We start from the raw sequence: 16800 nt of genomic DNA, 5'->3' as shown, positions 1-16800 counted from the left end.
GAGATCACGTAGGGTTACAAAAAAAGCCGAAAAAAAAAGCCTTTAACAATGGTCCAGGTCGAGGGTAGAGGAACTATGCTTTCAACGGAAGTGACAACCGAGTTGGGGATGGGAGATGGGGATTGGGGGGTTGGGAGGTTGGCCACCCAAAAACAGCTGTTGTAAATCAGCCAAGAGAGCCACATTATGGCCAAGAGAGTGAGAGAGCAGAGTCGACTGTTTGCCGCTCGACGTTTGTCGATATAAAAGTGCAATTTGGGTCCGCAGGCAGCGCAGATACGTTTGTGGCTCCGCCGAGGTTTCAGTTAGAGTTTGAATTTGAATTTGAATTGAAATTTACACTTGAGTGTCCGTGTTCCGTCGGTTGAGAGTGAAACATAAGCTAGTAACATGCAACTCCTGCTTGTGGTGGCCACTTTGGCCCTTTGCGGCCTTGTCAGCGGACAGCAGGGCGTGGACCCCGCCTACTTGAGGCAGTACTACCAACAACTGCAGCACCAGCAGCAACAGCAAGCCCAGCCCCAAGAGGGCACGCCCATTTACGAGCAGAATTCGGAGCAGACGCAGCAGTATGTGAACTCTGGCCAGCAAATCAGGATCAAGGATACGGTGGCCGAGCAAATTCGTGCCCAGCAGCAGCAGGGATATGTGGCACCGGCTGTGCGGGACTATCAGGTGGGTTTTCCCATTCCATATTTTTAATTTTAATTTATATCTTATTGGGTCTTTAACTATTTACTAGCAATACCAGGCGCAGCCGCAGCAGTCTGCCTACCGTCCAGCACCTCAGGCTGCCCCTCAGCCACCGCGCAGGGTTCAACAGCAATCCTACCCAGCACCATCCACTTCGATCCTCGGCAAAGGACAGCAAAAGCTGTCGCTGCAGCAGCAACAAGAGGAGGAGGAATACGATGATGTAAGTCTCGAACACACAAAAAAATACCATGTTTTTGGGGGAGATATATTGCATTGCAATGCATTAGATATTATAACAAGATTTTTTTTGGCTTGGATTGTTTTTATGTGTTTTTGTCTATACTGTGATTTATTGATGAGAAAATGTTGTTTAAATATCTTTAAATGAAAAAAAACACAGTCCAATAGAAAAACCTTATAATAGTAATGGGTATTTGAAGGTTATACATAAATATCAAATTCAAAATGATACTCTTTTTGCGGTGCAGATCTACAGTTCGAATTCGCATTCAAGTGGGACTTTCGCGCACTTTCCTTTTCGCTTCACTGCAGCAGCAGCAGCAACAGCAACTGCAACAGCAACTGCAACATATACACTAGCTACATATACAACAGCAACATAATTACAACTGAAGCATGCAATGGCATTGGGGGTTGGATCGGGGGAGGGAAATGTGACTTGGGGTTCATTAACCACGCTCGGCAACAGTGTGGATTTGGCCATGGCCATATGTGTGTGTTGCATTGTGCATGTTCATTGGCCCGAGTTCGCTCCTGGTCCGGTCCGCTTAGCCACTTAGCAGCCATAGGCGATTGTTTTATGGCCTTTGCATGCGGAAGCTGGCGAATATCCGTTGCCAAAGTGAGCATAATCCATCAGCCTTAATGCTGCATCAAGCTAACGAGGTGGGGTTAAGGTGCTCAGATGGCATGTCACCTTTTTAAGCACTTAAAATTAATGGCAGATAAGTCTTGAAAATATTAGTGGATTAATTATAATGGGTAAAAGTTTAAAGACATAATATTAAGATTTATGTATTCATATACATATTTGTAGTTCAAATGCGGTTCTATTAATTTCACTTCCATTTAGAGCCATAGAGTATGAGCCCCATAAAATCTGCATAGCCACTGAGGGGCTATTTACAAGTTCAACCTGAAGTGGCCACTCGATATTGCAGTTTTTATGGCTCGCTGCTGTTTTATGCCTTAAATATGACACTGCCGCTGGCAACTACATTCTCCGCCAGACAATCACTTTCAAAGGCGACCCATATACCCCAATTCCGATCCGCTCCCCTGTCCCAAAGACCTGCAACTCGGTGCCCAAGTCCCATTCCCACAGTGCACGCATTAGAACCGGCTTGCCAACTGGCTTTGCCTTTCCATTTTTCGGCCTGCAGTTCTTTGGCTATTTTATTTTCTGTTTTGGGCCACGTCAGGCCCAAAGGCTTCTGAACATAATCGAGGAATCGATCGGTGGCCACGCCTTCGAGCCACGATCTTCGGGTTACCTTAACCCAGTTGCCATTAATCTGCGATGGCAACGACTTGACCAACTGAAGGTCTTGCTGCCGTTACATCCTCACAGAAACAAAACAAAAAAAACCAAAAAATAACAGAGGGGGAAATCGCCAACCTTGTGCATAAATTATACAAAGCCTCGAAGTTTTATGGGTGGTGCTTCCACCGCCTGGTCGTCGTTATATAAGCCGCAGTCATCGGATCGATCCGCTGATCCGCTGCAACGGCACTTTGATTCCGTGCGCCCGGACCATTAAAATATGCAAGCGGCTCCAAATTACTTTCACTTGTGCGTGATCTGGGACTTTGAGTTACTTTGAGTTACTTGGAGTTACTCGGAGTTACAGCCTACGCGCATGCGCCTGCGGCTTCTGACGTAACCACCGTCTGGACACGTTTTTTGGGCCAGCCAGCCACGAAAGTGGGTCAGCACCATGTTGCAGTACGCATTTGAAGTCCCAATCGAACCCCACCCCACCCCGCAACGTGCTCAATGTGATCTTATTTTAATAAAAAAAGTAATTGCAATACGATAAAATCAATATTATACCATAACAAATTTAAGTACATTTTAGATTGCCAATTATGCCTTTCAAGATTTAAGAGGAAGTAGATGAAATATCGTTGGTATAGTTGTGGAGTTTCTAGAAACGATTTTAGTTTATCTTTAAATACCGTATTTATTAGAAATATTACGATTATACATAAAGCGAAATTTAATTGCTTAAGTCATTTAATGTCAGGTTTGTTTATAATATTTCTATAACATAATATATATGAATGGAGCTTAATTTCATTATGACAATGGATATTATCTCATAAAAAATAATTTCTAGAAAAAATTAAATAAAGAATTTCTCAGATTATCTTTACAAAACTGTATTTAAGTTTACGTTTATATACTTTAAAACTTTAAAAATAAAGCTTATTAAAAAACAATATATTTTTTAGATAAAAATGTTATTTTTGTTTATCATCTTTTAAATATCGCCAGAGAAGTTAATATTTTATCTTACTCGAGTAAATTACATTTAAATAAGATGGTTTTTTTTTAAGAATACGTTAGTAAATTTTAAATGTTATGTCTTTCAGCAAAACTCCTCGTACCAGTTTGGATTCGATGTGAAAGACGACGAGTTCACCAACTACCAGAATCGCAAGGAGATCCGCGATGGTTCGGTGATTAAGGGCAGCTACTCGGTGGTGGACTCCGATGGTTTTATCCGCACCGTCAAGTACACCGCCGATCCCAAGGAGGGCTTCAAGGCCGAGGTCATCCGCGAGCCCACCGACATCGTGGTGAAGATCCCCACTCCCCCGCCACCGACGCAGTTGCTCCGCGCTGGAGGCCACAAGGCCCAGCAGGAGTACAGCTCCGGACCCAGCAAGCAGCAGTATCAGCACCAGCAACATCAGCAGCACCAGCAGCAGCCGCAGTACCACCAGTACCAGTAGGCAGTTGGAGTCGGAGTCGGAGTCGGAGTCGATCGGACCAGATCGGAGACTCTTTTCGAAAAGCTCTTGAAAGTTCCGCAAGTCCATGTAGTTTGTAAATATGCCGAGACTCGATTGGCACGAGATTATAACATTATTCTATTTTATGTCATTCATTTAGGTTCGACTTTCTTGTTTAGAATATTAAATTAAAAATTTCGAAATACATTACATGCGTTTTTCTTTTGTTTATCGTTTTTCTGAATACAACTATATTTAAATGCAATAGTTATAATTATATAACAATAATAATAGAGCAATAACTTGAGGGTGCATTTAATTTTAAATATACAGTATAAATTTAATTGCGATAGCAAGCAAGAAAACATTTTTAGGCGATTTGCACTTTGTAGATTTATTTTGTTTTTTAAAAAAAACAAAATTTTTAATCTCAACAAAAATTAAAATTTCTAACAAAACAATGTATAACCCTTATCAAAAATGCGAAATTGAAGGAAAAAATGTTTTTTTTTGTTTAAACAGTCGGTGAGTCAAGAAAATTGAATGCTTTGGGTATTGGTAAAATTAAAGATTTGGTGACCTTAAAATAGCATTCCAAACAGGTGGTTTGTAAATTACGTTTTTTTCTATTACTCAGTTTAATTTCTTAAGTGAATAACTTCCCCCCTACGTATACATATATAATTTCTAAGCTTCCTTCTAATTTAAATATCTTGGGACAATCCATGGCACATCCGAATGTCCAAATTTAGGTCACACCGATGTCTGCCAACTCGAAGGTAAACAAAATTTTATTTGCGTATAAATCAATGTGCTAACCCCGAGCGATTGGCGAAGTTCATAAAGGACTCAAGACCAAGATCCCAGTGACACCCAAGGAACATCTGAGGACAACCCGTTCGGGCAGTTGCTGACAAAGGCCATCTAATGGCAGTTCCCACCGGAGAGGCCGTGGATCGTGGTCACCGAAGACACGGCTTTGGATTCGGACCCGGCCGGACCGGTCAGACCGGTTGTCCTTTTGGGAACCTCGCACTCGCACTCACTCAAAGCAATAGCTAAGGCAATCGCAATCGCATCGCAGTCGCATCCAGTGTCCTTCTGCAGTGTCCTTGCATAAATTAGATGAGCGTGTGAGAACTTTGAGCAGCAGAATACCCCTTGCCCTGATGACCTTATCGCCTAAGAAGAAGACCTTCGATTAGGAACCGGTTCTGGACAATCTCGAGGTGAGTTGACTATGACGACTATGACTGACAGCCAGCGCCGATAGCTTCGCTAATGACCCGCATAGCAAAGTACCCTTGCAACCCATTTACATATGCCCCGGACTCAATATTGATCTCGGGTCAGGATCCCGAACATGTGCATGGTCATTCGGGCCCAAGATGTAGGCAAACAACAACTGGACATTAGGCCTGTCCGCCGGGCATTTGTGTCATTTGTGTGCGGCCGACTTGGAGATATGCAAATGAGCAGAGTCGAAGGCGAATGCAACCCCCGAGGTCACCGGCGAGGTTACAAGACCCTAAAGCATCTTCAACCCCTTCTGCTTCTTGGCAGATATTTACATTTACATATCCCAGCCCGCATGATGGACTGACTGTCTTGTCCTGTAACACTAAGTAACTGCAGGACATTCGGGTCACTGCAGAGAACCAGTTTCCGGCTAAAGGATGACGATGGCCCGTCGCCAGTTGACCTTTTTAGGTGGCCGCAAAGCTGCTCAACCGGTTGGACAGTCCACTTTTCCGGAGCGGCGTGAGAAAATCTCAATCTCAGATGACCCAAGACAAGATCGAGAAGGCTGCATGCGTATGCAAATCTTTTGCAGTGCTCTTCCCAATTTCACGCCAAATCATTGCCCTTAAATAAATAATACGCCAAAATTATGAAAAGTCACGATTTATGCGAGTTCTTTGATGGGTATGTACAGAGAGTGGGGGAAGGGGTTGGCAGGGGAGGGAAAGGAGTATGCAAATTGAGGATGATCAGAGGTGCGCTGCTCAAGTAGATAGTTTTCCCTGCGCCATGTCCCAGCGGTGTTCGCCGTGGCCTCCACGACGATCTGTCCAAATCACCTAAGTCAGGAGAAAGCCACGCGAATTATCTGGAAATTTATTGAAATTAATCTTGAGCTTACCTCGCCCTTGTAGCGGTTCGTGCCTCTCTGCGATTCGAAGCGTTTTTCCTGAACCTTCGGATGCTTCAGGACGTGACCATGACTCCGCGAACTGGGGCCATCAAAGCGCATAAAAATATCACTTAATTAAGAGATTTAAATTTAAGTCTAGGGGCTAAAGGATCAGTTATAAATTCTGTTTAATTAGGAATTGCAACTAAACCATTTGTGGCCATCAAAGCTTGAAAGTATCACTAAATTTAGAGATTTAAATTTAAGTTATATGGCTTAGTTATAAAATTTGTCACTACAAAATAGGCAATGTTTCATTATTAAAAGCAAATAAAATTCGTTTTAAATCATTTTATCATTTATATCCACAAAATATGGAAACTATGTGCCTTTTCTGATTATTATATTCAATCAAAGCAATAAGCATTATGTATGCAACCACCACCATTTTGTAAAAATATTTTACGCATTTTTCACCCTTTTTCCGGCAGTAATTTTCCAAGTGAAAACTCGTGAATAAAGTAATTGTGAACTATGATTGCTTATAAACATGAACGAAACCACCACCATTTTCTGCCACTGTTTTCCTGTAGTAAATTCACCCAATTTTCAGCTATATTGGTCAAGTAATGATAAATATGGTAGTAGATGTTAGGCATGAAGTGCATGTGCAATTTTAAATTCACAAACCACCACCATTTTAGCTTTGAATTGCTTTGAACGAGTTAATTATTTTAAATATGAACTGCTTTTGTAGTTTCCGAAAAAAAAACCACCACCATTTTTTGTTACATCAATTAGGGCAATTTTTCACCCATTTTCCTGGCCAATTAACTTACTGAAAGTATTTGGTTTCCTTCGTTTTTGGATCACTTCGACTTCTGGTTTCGGCGACATCCGTATCCTGATCCTTGGCAAACCTCCTGGGTCGCTCCGTTTGGACAGATTGCGATTGCGAAGGTTGTTGATGTTGCTCCTGCAATCTGGCAATCCGCGGTGGTATCACATGCAACACATCACTGGTGAATAGTGCCGGTGGCACATTGTAGAGTTGCTGCTGCTGCTGCTGCTGCTGTTGCAAGTGCTGCTGCTGTTGCAAGTGCTGCTGCTGCAATTGCTGTTGCTCCTCGGCGCGACGTTGAGGTTGCTGCAGGGCAACCCGTTGCATCGGCAGATAGTTCCCCTCATAGCGATACTTGGCCAGTTCGGCATGCGGAGCGATGGTCCTTTGCTGGTACTGCACACTTGACTGCGGATAAAGAGGCGGAAGGGGCGGGGCAGGAGCGGGCAACTGCTGTTGCTGGTAGTCCAAGGGCAGGGCTGGATAGCTGGGGCGGTAGTTGATCAGCTGGAAGTGCGGCGTCTGCTGTTGGTAGTGCAGAGGAGCCGACGGAGGAGCAGCCGGACCATAGCCGCCCACAAAGGGCGTGGCTGCGGAATACTCAAATCTCCGAAGTCGCGGTGAATCGTAGTACAGCTGCCGCGGATGAAAGATCAAGTGGTGGTGCTGCAACATTGCCGGCGATGCGAGCAACAGCAACTGCAGCAACATTTGCATCTTCAGCTGGCTAAGCAGTCCGCATATCTTCCCAATTGTTGGCAGCTCCATCGCGTTGCACTCTCGTCAAATTTGTGGCAGCATTTTGACAACAACATAGCCATTTATACTTTGGACTCTTTTCGGGGCTTGGCCAAGTGTTGTGGCGTGGCTTGGTTAAAAAAAAAAGCCGGAAGTCACTTGCCCAGCAGCAGCAGCAGCCAGCGGTGTGTGAAATCGATCGAAGCTGCCCCGGATTGTGCAATGCTCGAGCGGTCAGGCAGCAGGGCTGGCCTTATATAAGATTAGACAGGGAAAAACAAGAAATAAAATTGGTGGAAATAGGCGAATCTGGGGGCGAGAAGACCTAGAATCGCACTGCTGGCAGCTGCCGGCCTTAGCCCGTCATCAATGTCAAAGCTTGGCTGTTTAGCATATGCAAAGTTTCGGCTATTTCATTGTCAACATCTGTTTTTGGAACTTCCGCTCCCGATGACCGTTAGAACCCGCCATATCCAGTTTTGCTGTGCTCCGATTGGCTGGCCACATATCCTGGCAGCCTGTTGATTCCCTCAAAAGGGGTGGAAAGCCAAAGCCTTGGCTGTGACCTATAGGCCGTGGGCTTTTCAACCCCCTGTCATCGCAGGCCACGACGAAGCAACCCTTAAACCAAAGGCTTCCTCGTCGAGCTGCTTCGGTTAGGCAAATCATTCGACTTCTGAAGTTGAAACCCACAGCACCTCTTAGCATATTCCAGCACCAAACTCCTTGCTCCTCCAAGCGAAAGACATTTGGATATACCAGCGCAACCAGAGAAGAGGTGAGTCTTGATAGCCATAACACATTTATAATATAGATCAATACTTCAACATGCACATGGGTACGGGTACAAACTCCAGATCCACCAAAGTTACTACACGGAGAGCATTATAGATACGGTTATAATACAAAGATTGTGGCCTCCACGAGAGACTGCTGCAACAAGTTTTCAGTGCTTTCGATTCGATTTGGTTTCGTTTTCGGTTTCGGTTCACAACAGAGCTAGAGTTCGAGTTAGAGTTTGCCAACTCCTTTCAGCCTAGTCGGCCATGTTGACATTGTTCATGCGCATCTTGGCAAAGTCCTCGAAAACAATATTGTCATCGTCGTCCTGGTAGTAGCCCTTCACATTGCGGTGCTGCTCGATGGACTTCATCTTCTTCATGGCATTCGAGCGCTTCTTCTCAATAGTTCCTAAGCCACAACCCATTTGGTTAGTCAAAGCATATGATTTGGGAGTATCAAAGACCTACCAGGTGCCGGTTGGAGCAGCTTGAAGGGCACATCCGTCTGCATTTCGCCTCCCAGAGTGCCGCAGTTCAGCTTGATGCGCACCGAGTAGGAGATGACAATACCGCAGGCATCGCCCGTGGACTTGCCCTCCTGCACCATGGTGGATGAGGCCAGGTTGACATCCTCGTCCTTCAGATGGCCATCCAGGGCAATGCCTAAAAGTGCGCTGATGATAAGACTTACTTATAAATCATATAAGATAGAGAACCCACCATGACGATCCTTGTTGTTGGCCGCCAGGGGAATCAGGTAGAAGGTCTTGGTTAGATTGGCGCCCGGGGTGATGGGGCAGCCCTCCTTGGTCTCCAGCTGGGCCACGTGCTTGCTGAACTGGGCATTCACCATGGTGATCTCGGTGTGCTGGACGATGAAGCACTTGATGCTCTTGACCGACTTCTTCGAGTTGTTGGACACCTGAACGGTGGCGGCCGTCTTCTCGCCGTGGTAGTAGATCTCCCGGTCCAGCGTGACCTCCAGACTGATCTTGCCGTTCGAGAAGGTGAATCCCTTGCTGACCAGCGAGCTGGGCAGACGCTGGCCGCGATTGAGGGGAGCGTACTGGAGCTTCTTGATCACCAGGCTGACCATGCTGCGCTTGTGCTGGCGGTCGTCCTCGGAGTCGCCCACGAAGGCCCGGATGGTGTACTCCACGCCCAGCGGCTTGCCGTTGTCGTCGCCCTCCTGCTGCAGCGTTACCGAGCTGGGCGAGTTGGGCGGGAAGTGGAAGGTGAAGGGATGGGCGTTGCAGCCCAGCTTGCGCACCAGCTTCTCCTGCATGGGGGTCATCTCCATGTTCGGATTGGTCATGGGCACGATCTGCTCCCGCGACAGAATCAGCTCCTTGGAGAACTTCACGCCCATCACCTCGTCCTCCTCGCGGCCATAGCGATAGGTGGTGGCCAGTTGGCCGAACACCTTGCGGTTCTTCAGGTAGTCCGGCTCCACCACAATCACCCCGTCCACGGGATCGCAGTAGTCCAGATGGTCGATGAAGTCGCGGCGGCCCAGATAGAAGGTGACCTTGCCGTTGGGCGTGGCCTTCTTAAAGACCTTCACGGAGACAACCATGATGGATTTGCTTCTGTTTCCTGTGTTCTGGTTCCTGATTCCTGATTCCTTGGCTTATAATTCCTGGTTCTTTGCTAATGCAACTGGTGAGTGGGTGCGATGCGCGTTATTGAGTTTTCCGTTCGGCGGAGGAAAATGCGAAACGCAAGTGCCGTGCAACCTGCTTATATACCTTTGCCCTGGCCCTGTCCGTGGGGTTTCATTCTGGCCACTAACTGGATTTGCGCGTTATGCAGTTGCTTGGACATCGCAAGACACAAAACACAAAAAACAAAGAATGAAAACTGCCAGCAGGCTGATTCTAGGGGTTGGTCTAGTTTTCTGCGCAGTTTGCCACTTGCCCGAGCAAATTGGCTAATGTCAAGTATTTCTCCCATTCCGACCCAGTGCGAGGTCGTTTGGCCAACTGTTGAATAATTAGTAGTAGTAGACATGCAGCAGGATTAGCATCTGATTCGTTGTTACCGGGTTGTCATCGGTTGGGAAAGCCTGTTTTCTTAGCCAAGTCCCCAGTGGTCGGCAGCTGAAACCCTACAAGTTTTAATTTTGTTATGGATCAAACGTCGATATATTGATTTGTTTGTGGGCGGCATAGTGGTCGGCAGAATGCAAATTATATTGTTTTGTAACCAATAAGCAAAAGGTCAACATTTTTAGTTACATACGATTTAAGACGTCTTACAAACAAATTCACAAAAGGTCATAAGCTAAATAAATGGGAAGATTTGTAGTTTGTATTATTGCATTCATGGAAACAGCCCTTAAATTTACAAAACTAGCCTCAGTGGTAGGTTTCATATTTCTAAAAATATTTTTCCCAAAAATTTGGGCTTTTCAAGTAAATGCAAATTACAAAAGTTGGGCAATAAAACACCTATTCCTGAAATTTGAGGAAAGTCCATTTACTGCGTGTAAGAACAAAATGAGGTAGCTGTTAAAAGTGTTTAATCTCTAAAAAATATACAACAGAATTTCTATAAGTTTCAGTTTTCTGGATCTTGTCTGCCCCAACAGGCAGTTTGGCTTAAAAATATAGGATTATGACTTTGAAAAAACCTAATAAATTGTTAATCTCTATAAAATTCTGTTTCCTTACAGTTGAGAGTGAAACGCAAAATGCAGACTCAGACACACACCACCACAGACCGACATGGCTATAGCCTGCGCTTTTCGCCTTTCGAGGCTAACTATTTGCTGCTAGCTACAAGGTGAGACCCCCTTAAAAAAACCCACCAATCGACTATAAATTAATCTTATGCCACTTGGTGCAATCCCCAGCCAAATGTACGGTCTCGCTGGAGGTGGTTCCCTCTTCCTGCTCGAACAGAACGCCAACGCAACCGCCTCAGATGGCCAGAGCCTGGGGGAGCTGTGCCGTCTGGAGTGGTCCGACGGCCTGTTCGACGTGGCCTGGTGTCCCTATGCCGCCGACATCGCGGCCACCGCCTCCGGGGACGGGTCGCTCCAGATCTGGTGCGGACTGGACGGCGAGTCGGCGGCCAACCAGCAGACGCCGAAGCAGCCGCTGATCTGTTTGCAGGAGCACAAGAACGAGGTGTACAGCCTGGACTGGGGCGAGAAGTGGAACTACCACACGCTGCTTTCGGCCAGCTGGGACTGCACCCTGAAGTTGTGGGACTGCAACAGACAGAACTCCATCACGACCTTCGTGGGCCACAACGATCTGATCTACGGGGCCAAGTTCTCGCCACTGATCGCGAACCTCTTCGCCAGCGTAAGTACCGATGGGCATTTGAACTTATGGAATTCTCTTGATTTTGCAGGTAAACCCCTGATGAGCATCGAGGCCCATGCCAGCGAGGCCCTCTCCTGCGACTGGTCGCACTTCGACCGCAACGTCCTGGTCACCGGCGGTTCGGATGGCCTGATCCGGGGATGGGATCTGCGCAAGATGCGGACGCACGTCTTCGAGCTCTACTCCGGGGAATTCGCCGTGCGGCGTTTGGCCTGCTCACCGCACTCGGCAGCGGTCTTGGCATCCGCCAACTACGATTTCACCACACGGTAAGTGGGTGTGCTCTATAGGAAAGGAGGAATTTCCATTAATTTAATATGATATTTCCCCAAAAAACTCACATAACGATGATATCCTTCAGAAGGGCTTATGTTTCTGAAAATTTAGGTAGCATTTTGGGATTAAGTATTTCATGAAGTATTTACCGTTTACAACTTTAGAAAGAGAAATTTCAACTTAAAGCAAATCATTTTAGTTAGAGCTGTTTCCAATTTCAAGAACATCAGAAAGAGTTTAAATTTTAGAACGAAAAACTGGGGAACTGCCTATAAACCAGAAAAAGAGATTTTAGATATTTTAATTGAGTTTAAACTCAGTTTCACAATATATTATATCAAAAATGTAAAGATTTAAATTGGAAGGTTTGTAACTTCAGTATTATAAATTTAAATTTCAAACATGGAATAATATAGCAATTTTTTTGATTTTCAGTAACATTGTTTAATATAATAATCTGTGAAGATTTTTAAAGCAGCTGTTAGTATTTATAAAAAGAATATTTTTTTAATTTAAATTCAAAAGTTAATTGATTACTAACAACTTTTCCTCATACCGCTTAATAGGATTTGGAATCTAGAGCGTGGCGAATCCGCCCAAGAGATCAATGCGCAGCACACGGAGTTTGTATGCGGAGTGGACTGGAATCCCCACAGGATCCATCAGCTGGCCGACTGCGGCTGGGATTCGCTGGCCAATGTGTATACCCCTCAGTGCCTGAGTGGCGAAATGGCCGCCTAGGGTATCACTAGGGTATCAACTGGAAACTGGAACTGGTACTCCCTAAATACCGCCAACACATGTGATAAGGCGCTAGTGGCGTCGAAATAGCCAGGCCTACAAACGGTGCACCGCCAACATATATAGCTGAGCTATACCAAATGCCTTTAAGGAACTCTATGGAACTCTATGGAACTCTAAGGACAAGGACCCGATGCCAAGGACTCATCTGCGGCGATGACGTGTAAATAGTTGTGTGATAAACGCTGAACGGGCGAAACTTCAAGCAGGTGCTTCAAATGTCAATAAAAGCTTACATATATTATGCGGATTATACAAATTATACGAATTATGTGGGCTTTGCCTTGGCTCTCTGCTGTTATTATGCCCTTCACAATAAACTTCTTTGCGCCGCTGGCTATAATCTGCACTCGGCCCTTGTCTTAACAAGAATTTAACGGCACTCGGAATTGGTTAGGTGGCAAATGGTCGGCCGATGAGCTCCATTGGGATCCTCTTCCGCCTGACTTCGCTCTGAAACAAACAAACACGCAATAAAGCGCTAATTTGCTGCAACGTTTTATTGCCTGACTGACTGACTGGGCCTGGGTCCCAGTCAAATATCCCTGACATTCCCGGAATTGACACAGCCAACAAGAGATGGCCCCAAGGAGTGCCAGCTATCGCACCTTTTCAACCGACATGGTGTGAAAAGGCAGCAGCCAATCCCCAATCCCCAATCCCAGATCCCGTCATTATCGCAGGCTGAGCTTTAACTGCCACTCGGGGCAAATATTTGCTTTGAAGCCAATTGGCGCTGATTTCTTCTGACAATTGGGGGCAGCTCAAGTGAGGTTGGGGCGATCAACAGCAGCAGCTGCCGACCCGCAATTATCTGTACCTGCTCGCCAGTCAAGTGAGACCAAAATTGATATTAATGCCTTGTTTGTGTTAATAAAACTCGAATTTTTGGGTTTTGTGAAGCTGGGAAGTGCTGATAATATCCTAAGGCGCAGTCAGATCTCTATGGTGAAGATGGCACTTTATTTTATTTTAAATAATTATTTAATGAAGGGTGAGGGCTGATTGTTTTTGAGTGATTCATGTATGATGTATACCAAATTTGTTTTCACTTAAGTGCCAGAAAAAGGTAAGAACTACGTTTTACCTAATTAATCCTAAAACAAAATAAGTAAAAATAAATTCGTATGCCTTTTTGGGGTTTCAGGTTCAACAGGAATTCCGATTATTAAATCTAGCCCTAATGCAAGAAAAACTATAAGTCAACAGCGAAATCTTTGGCGTTTCAGGATTTTTAGAATATCCTTTTTAACAATCTTAACCTTTTTATTTTACAGAATTGTAAAATAGTTAAAAAATTCCTGATGTTTCCTGCGACACCAGTCTCTTGGCGCCACCTGTTGGTTTATACAGTACCAATAAATTTTACATGCATTTTACATTCTGTACGTATTGTTTACTGCTTCGTTGCTATGGGTAAAGCAGTTCAAAGCAGTAGTTGGCGCGTGAATTTAAATTTAAAATATTTTAAGAAAACATAAACAATAAAATTAGTTTGGCGGGAAAATTTAAATAGTAGAGAACAATAAACCTGATTTTACATAAAAGTTTTATATGGTTTTTAGATTGAGAATTTAAAGTTCAACAGATAAAAAAGTCTATATACTTAGCAACAACACGACTTCTTGAGAACATGTTTTTAGAATACGTTTTGAATCCCTACTTTGTGTTCCTCCTCCATCACGAATTTTTCACCGTCATTAAACAGAAATTGGTTTTGGGTGAAGCAAAAATCCTTAAAATTACCCGCAGCAAAAGGCAAACAGTTGGAGCAAACTATAAATTAGTGCCAAACAAAGTTGCAGTTGGCTGCTGGCTGCTGGCGAAAAATTGGACACTTACTGCACAGAGTTGGCTAGACCCACAACCTTGAGTGGCCCCACGGATCTCGTCAGTGTCAAGGCTGCCTGGCAGCTTGTTATAAATAAACAGAAAGAAGAAATATATATCAACACCCAGCACGCGGCTCCCTCGAAACTCGTACCTCCCCGGGAGGTGAATGGGGACTTAGTTTGGGATTTGGTTGGGGATCGGGCTTGGGATGGAGATCGGGGCATCGGGGGATCGGCGTGCCTTATCGTCAGCAGGTTCTGGATCGTGTCTCTACCTGGGACTCTTTACTGCACGCGCCGCTCTTTTCAGTTCAGCAATTTAAATTGCCTCCACGAGCATTTTGATGGCGATCACGCGCCCCCTTTGAAATCTCACTGCCCAATCTGCGCCATAAAGGATCCGCAAACGCAGACGAAGACGCAGACGCAGACGAGGAGTCCGTTCTGTTTCTGGTATCGTATAGTGCCTTGTTTTTACGACTGTCTCTGGTATTAATTTTGTTTTAGCGTTTTGTTCTGCTGCTGCTGCCGCTGCTGCATCCTGGTTCGGTTCGCTTTCGTTCAGCTAACACGTGTAGTTCTGTAGTCTGGACCTCCTTCGGTGCACAGTTGGTGCATCATCACAGAACACACCGCAAACTAGATGCTAACGAAATGGTTTATACTTTTTTTGGAGTTTGAGTGGGCGTAACGCAAGAGGGCAATCTTGATAAGGAGGGCGTTCTTCGTTTGAAAAGACAAAAGAGTGCCGGAAATAATTGTCAGGGGAATGACAATGAACGGCAGGTCCAAAGGCTACCTGTCTTCACGGGGGCTAATGAAGCAGCAATCACAGATCCTGGGCCAGGGCAATTAAAAATTCAAAGAGCCAGAGCGGATGTGGCTACCGTTAGATGGAGTGTGAATTTATTCACCTGGGAATTTATTTTGGAATTTATTCATAAGATCCGGCGGGAACAGGAAACTCTTGACGAGGTGTTGAATGTCTGAGTTGGCAAACGTCGCTGGCCTGAAAATTACCTAAACTGCGCACGCCGTGATCCTCGCTGATCCTTGCTGATCCTCGCTGATTCTGCCTCGCCTTTGTTCTAGCTCGCTTATGACATAACGAGAGCAGCCAGCAGTTTTACGCAAGTCCTGCCAGCGGCGAACGCAATGTTATGCAATACCAGGACAGCAGCGTTGTGGGCCATAAAACCAAGGCTCACAGGACCCTTGAGCCTAGATCTAGATGTCCCATAAATACGGCCACTGAACTACATTCGCTGCCTGGCCGTCGCGACCTGAAAAAATCTGCGCACATTTGTTTATGGCATGTTGTTAAAAAATTCAGGACATCGAGAGCGAATTCGTGGCCTGTTTTTGGGATGGCAATTTACGCAATTCTGGGCAAAAAACAAGGCCAATTGACCCGCTGTTAGTTCTGGGAAATATTTTTGCGTTTTTTCCAGAATTTCCTACGCCCAGATCCTGCAACGGAATTACATCATCGTCGGGCTGCTCTAATTTTTTGTTACAATTGTTTTTTGCATTCGCGTGGCAGGCTCGTTCTTTTCAATATTTTTTTTGTTTGTTTCTTGAGGTTGACCCAGACAAACAAAAATTTGTCCTAGATAAAGAAAAAATTGGCTCAGCCTCAGTCGGCAGCGGTTCGACTGTGCAGACGCGTGGCGGCCAAAAAGGACCCTACAGATTCTGGCTAAATAAATAAAAAATGGTTAATAGCAATTAAACACAGAAACCACTTAATTAAAGATTTTCCTTTATTTACCCATAAATCATATTTTTAAATTCCTGGTAGCGCCAGGAAATTTCTGGAAACTGTTTGGTTATTTACAAAAGCTGATCAACAATTTATTTTCACCAACTAGATGATGATGATGAGTTCTTTTCTAAAAATATTTGATCTAGTGTATTTATGCCCCGTGTTGAGTGATCTTGTTTTCTTCGCCTTTGAATTTTCAATACCGTTTTGTAACCTTCAAATTATATAGAATTTCTTTAGTGCAGCTAATAAATTTAAAGACTAAAAATTGCATTTTATTAGGTATCCATCCCGCAGATTGATTTATTTGCATTGTGTATCGCCATGGAATTGGAATTTTTGGCTGGCATTTAATGGCTGAGGGTGAAGGACGTCTTACGGCGTGCTCCAAACATCAAATACAATGAAATTGGCAAGACGGACAGCTTGGGGAACAAGGTCGTCTCGCAGTTGGCTATAAATAAGATTTTCATTCCGTGCAAAATATTTTGCGTATAAATAATTTGTTGGAAAATAACAGTGGCCGACAATCCGTCCGCGGTTGATCTGTCCGACTGTCTGCTTGTTTTTGAACTCATGACCAAAATACTTCAGCGGCCCGTCTCACGGCTAAAAATAGTGCCG

At 44.8% G+C, this 16800-nt stretch overlaps 4 protein-coding genes across 6 annotated transcripts; 2 read left to right on the top strand and 2 right to left on the bottom strand.

Annotated features, from left to right (window-relative positions):
* Positions 1 to 265: 265 nt before the first annotated feature.
* LOC108147390 (alpha/beta-gliadin A-IV) lies at positions 266 to 3882 on the top strand. Its single transcript, XM_017273825.2, has 3 exons — positions 266 to 675; positions 743 to 916; positions 3313 to 3882. The coding sequence occupies exons 1-3, from the start codon at positions 391 to 393 to the stop codon at positions 3673 to 3675; spliced, it is 822 nt and encodes a 273-aa protein (XP_017129314.1). The 5' UTR covers positions 266 to 390; the 3' UTR covers positions 3676 to 3882.
* Positions 3883 to 5585: 1703 nt separating this feature from the next.
* LOC108147400 (probable basic-leucine zipper transcription factor Q) lies at positions 5586 to 7609 on the bottom strand. Of its 3 annotated transcripts, none has more exons than XM_017273836.2 (3): positions 6649 to 7578; positions 5819 to 5909; positions 5586 to 5756 (listed from the first exon to the last, which is right to left on the bottom strand). In XM_017273836.2, exons 1-3 carry the CDS (start codon positions 7416 to 7418, stop codon positions 5682 to 5684), a joined length of 936 nt encoding a protein of 311 aa, XP_017129325.1. In that variant the 5' UTR covers positions 7419 to 7578; the 3' UTR covers positions 5586 to 5681. The 3 variants fall into 3 exon arrangements, with proteins under 3 accessions (XP_017129325.1, XP_017129324.1, XP_017129326.1); XM_017273835.2 differs by having other exon boundaries at positions 5819 to 5939; positions 6649 to 7577; XM_017273837.2 differs by lacking the exon at positions 5586 to 5756 and having other exon boundaries at positions 5884 to 5939; positions 6649 to 6794; positions 6994 to 7609.
* Positions 7610 to 8048: 439 nt separating this feature from the next.
* On the top strand, positions 8049 to 12890 carry LOC108147535 (peroxisomal targeting signal 2 receptor). The gene is made up of 4 exons (XM_017274119.2): positions 8049 to 8166; positions 10845 to 10954; positions 11025 to 11771; positions 12345 to 12890. The coding sequence occupies exons 2-4, from the start codon at positions 10863 to 10865 to the stop codon at positions 12517 to 12519; spliced, it is 1014 nt and encodes a 337-aa protein (XP_017129608.1). The 5' UTR covers positions 8049 to 8166; positions 10845 to 10862; the 3' UTR covers positions 12520 to 12890.
* On the bottom strand, positions 8174 to 9893 carry LOC108147534 (phosrestin-1). The gene is made up of 3 exons (XM_017274118.2): positions 8891 to 9893; positions 8639 to 8833; positions 8174 to 8579 (listed from the first exon to the last, which is right to left on the bottom strand). The coding sequence occupies exons 1-3, from the start codon at positions 9744 to 9746 to the stop codon at positions 8425 to 8427; spliced, it is 1206 nt and encodes a 401-aa protein (XP_017129607.1). The 5' UTR covers positions 9747 to 9893; the 3' UTR covers positions 8174 to 8424.
* Positions 12891 to 16800: the final 3910 nt, after the last annotated feature.

Source organism: Drosophila elegans, unplaced genomic scaffold (assembly GCF_018152505.1).
Source record: "Drosophila elegans isolate 14027-0461.03 unplaced genomic scaffold, ASM1815250v1 contig_208, whole genome shotgun sequence".
NCBI lineage: Eukaryota > Metazoa > Arthropoda > Insecta > Diptera > Drosophilidae > Drosophila > Drosophila elegans.
Note: the sequence above shows the minus strand (reverse complement) of the source record. Positions and strands in the feature narration are given on the sequence as shown.

Bases quoted from the DNA above. Each gene is read 5' to 3' on its own strand.
- LOC108147400 (XM_017273835.2), bottom strand. From the start codon at position 7,418: ATGGAGCTGCCAACAATTGGGAAGATATGCGGACTGCTTAGCCAGCTG. The intron at 5,940-6,648 runs GTAAGTTAATTG...CTCTTAATTAAG, and splicing joins AAGGAAACCAAATACTTTCA to TGATATTTTTATGCGCTTTG. The intron at 5,757-5,818 runs GTAAGCTCAAGA...CTCCTGACTTAG, and splicing joins CGAACCGCTACAAGGGCGAG to GTGATTTGGACAGATCGTCG.
- LOC108147534 (XM_017274118.2), bottom strand. From the start codon at position 9,746: ATGGTTGTCTCCGTGAAGGTCTTTAAGAAGGCCACGCCCAACGGCAAG. The intron at 8,834-8,890 runs GTGGGTTCTCTA...GCGCACTTTTAG, and splicing joins CAACAACAAGGATCGTCATG to GCATTGCCCTGGATGGCCAT. The intron at 8,580-8,638 runs GTAGGTCTTTGA...GTTGTGGCTTAG, and splicing joins GCTGCTCCAACCGGCACCTG to GAACTATTGAGAAGAAGCGC.
- LOC108147535 (XM_017274119.2), top strand. From the start codon at position 10,863: ATGCAGACTCAGACACACACCACCACAGACCGACATGGCTATAGCCTG. The intron at 10,955-11,024 runs GTGAGACCCCCT...TGCAATCCCCAG, and splicing joins TATTTGCTGCTAGCTACAAG to CCAAATGTACGGTCTCGCTG. The intron at 11,772-12,344 runs GTAAGTGGGTGT...ACCGCTTAATAG, and splicing joins AACTACGATTTCACCACACG to GATTTGGAATCTAGAGCGTG.
- LOC108147390 (XM_017273825.2), top strand. From the start codon at position 391: ATGCAACTCCTGCTTGTGGTGGCCACTTTGGCCCTTTGCGGCCTTGTC. The intron at 676-742 runs GTGGGTTTTCCC...ACTATTTACTAG, and splicing joins CGGCTGTGCGGGACTATCAG to CAATACCAGGCGCAGCCGCA. The intron at 917-3,312 runs GTAAGTCTCGAA...TATGTCTTTCAG, and splicing joins AGGAGGAGGAATACGATGAT to CAAAACTCCTCGTACCAGTT.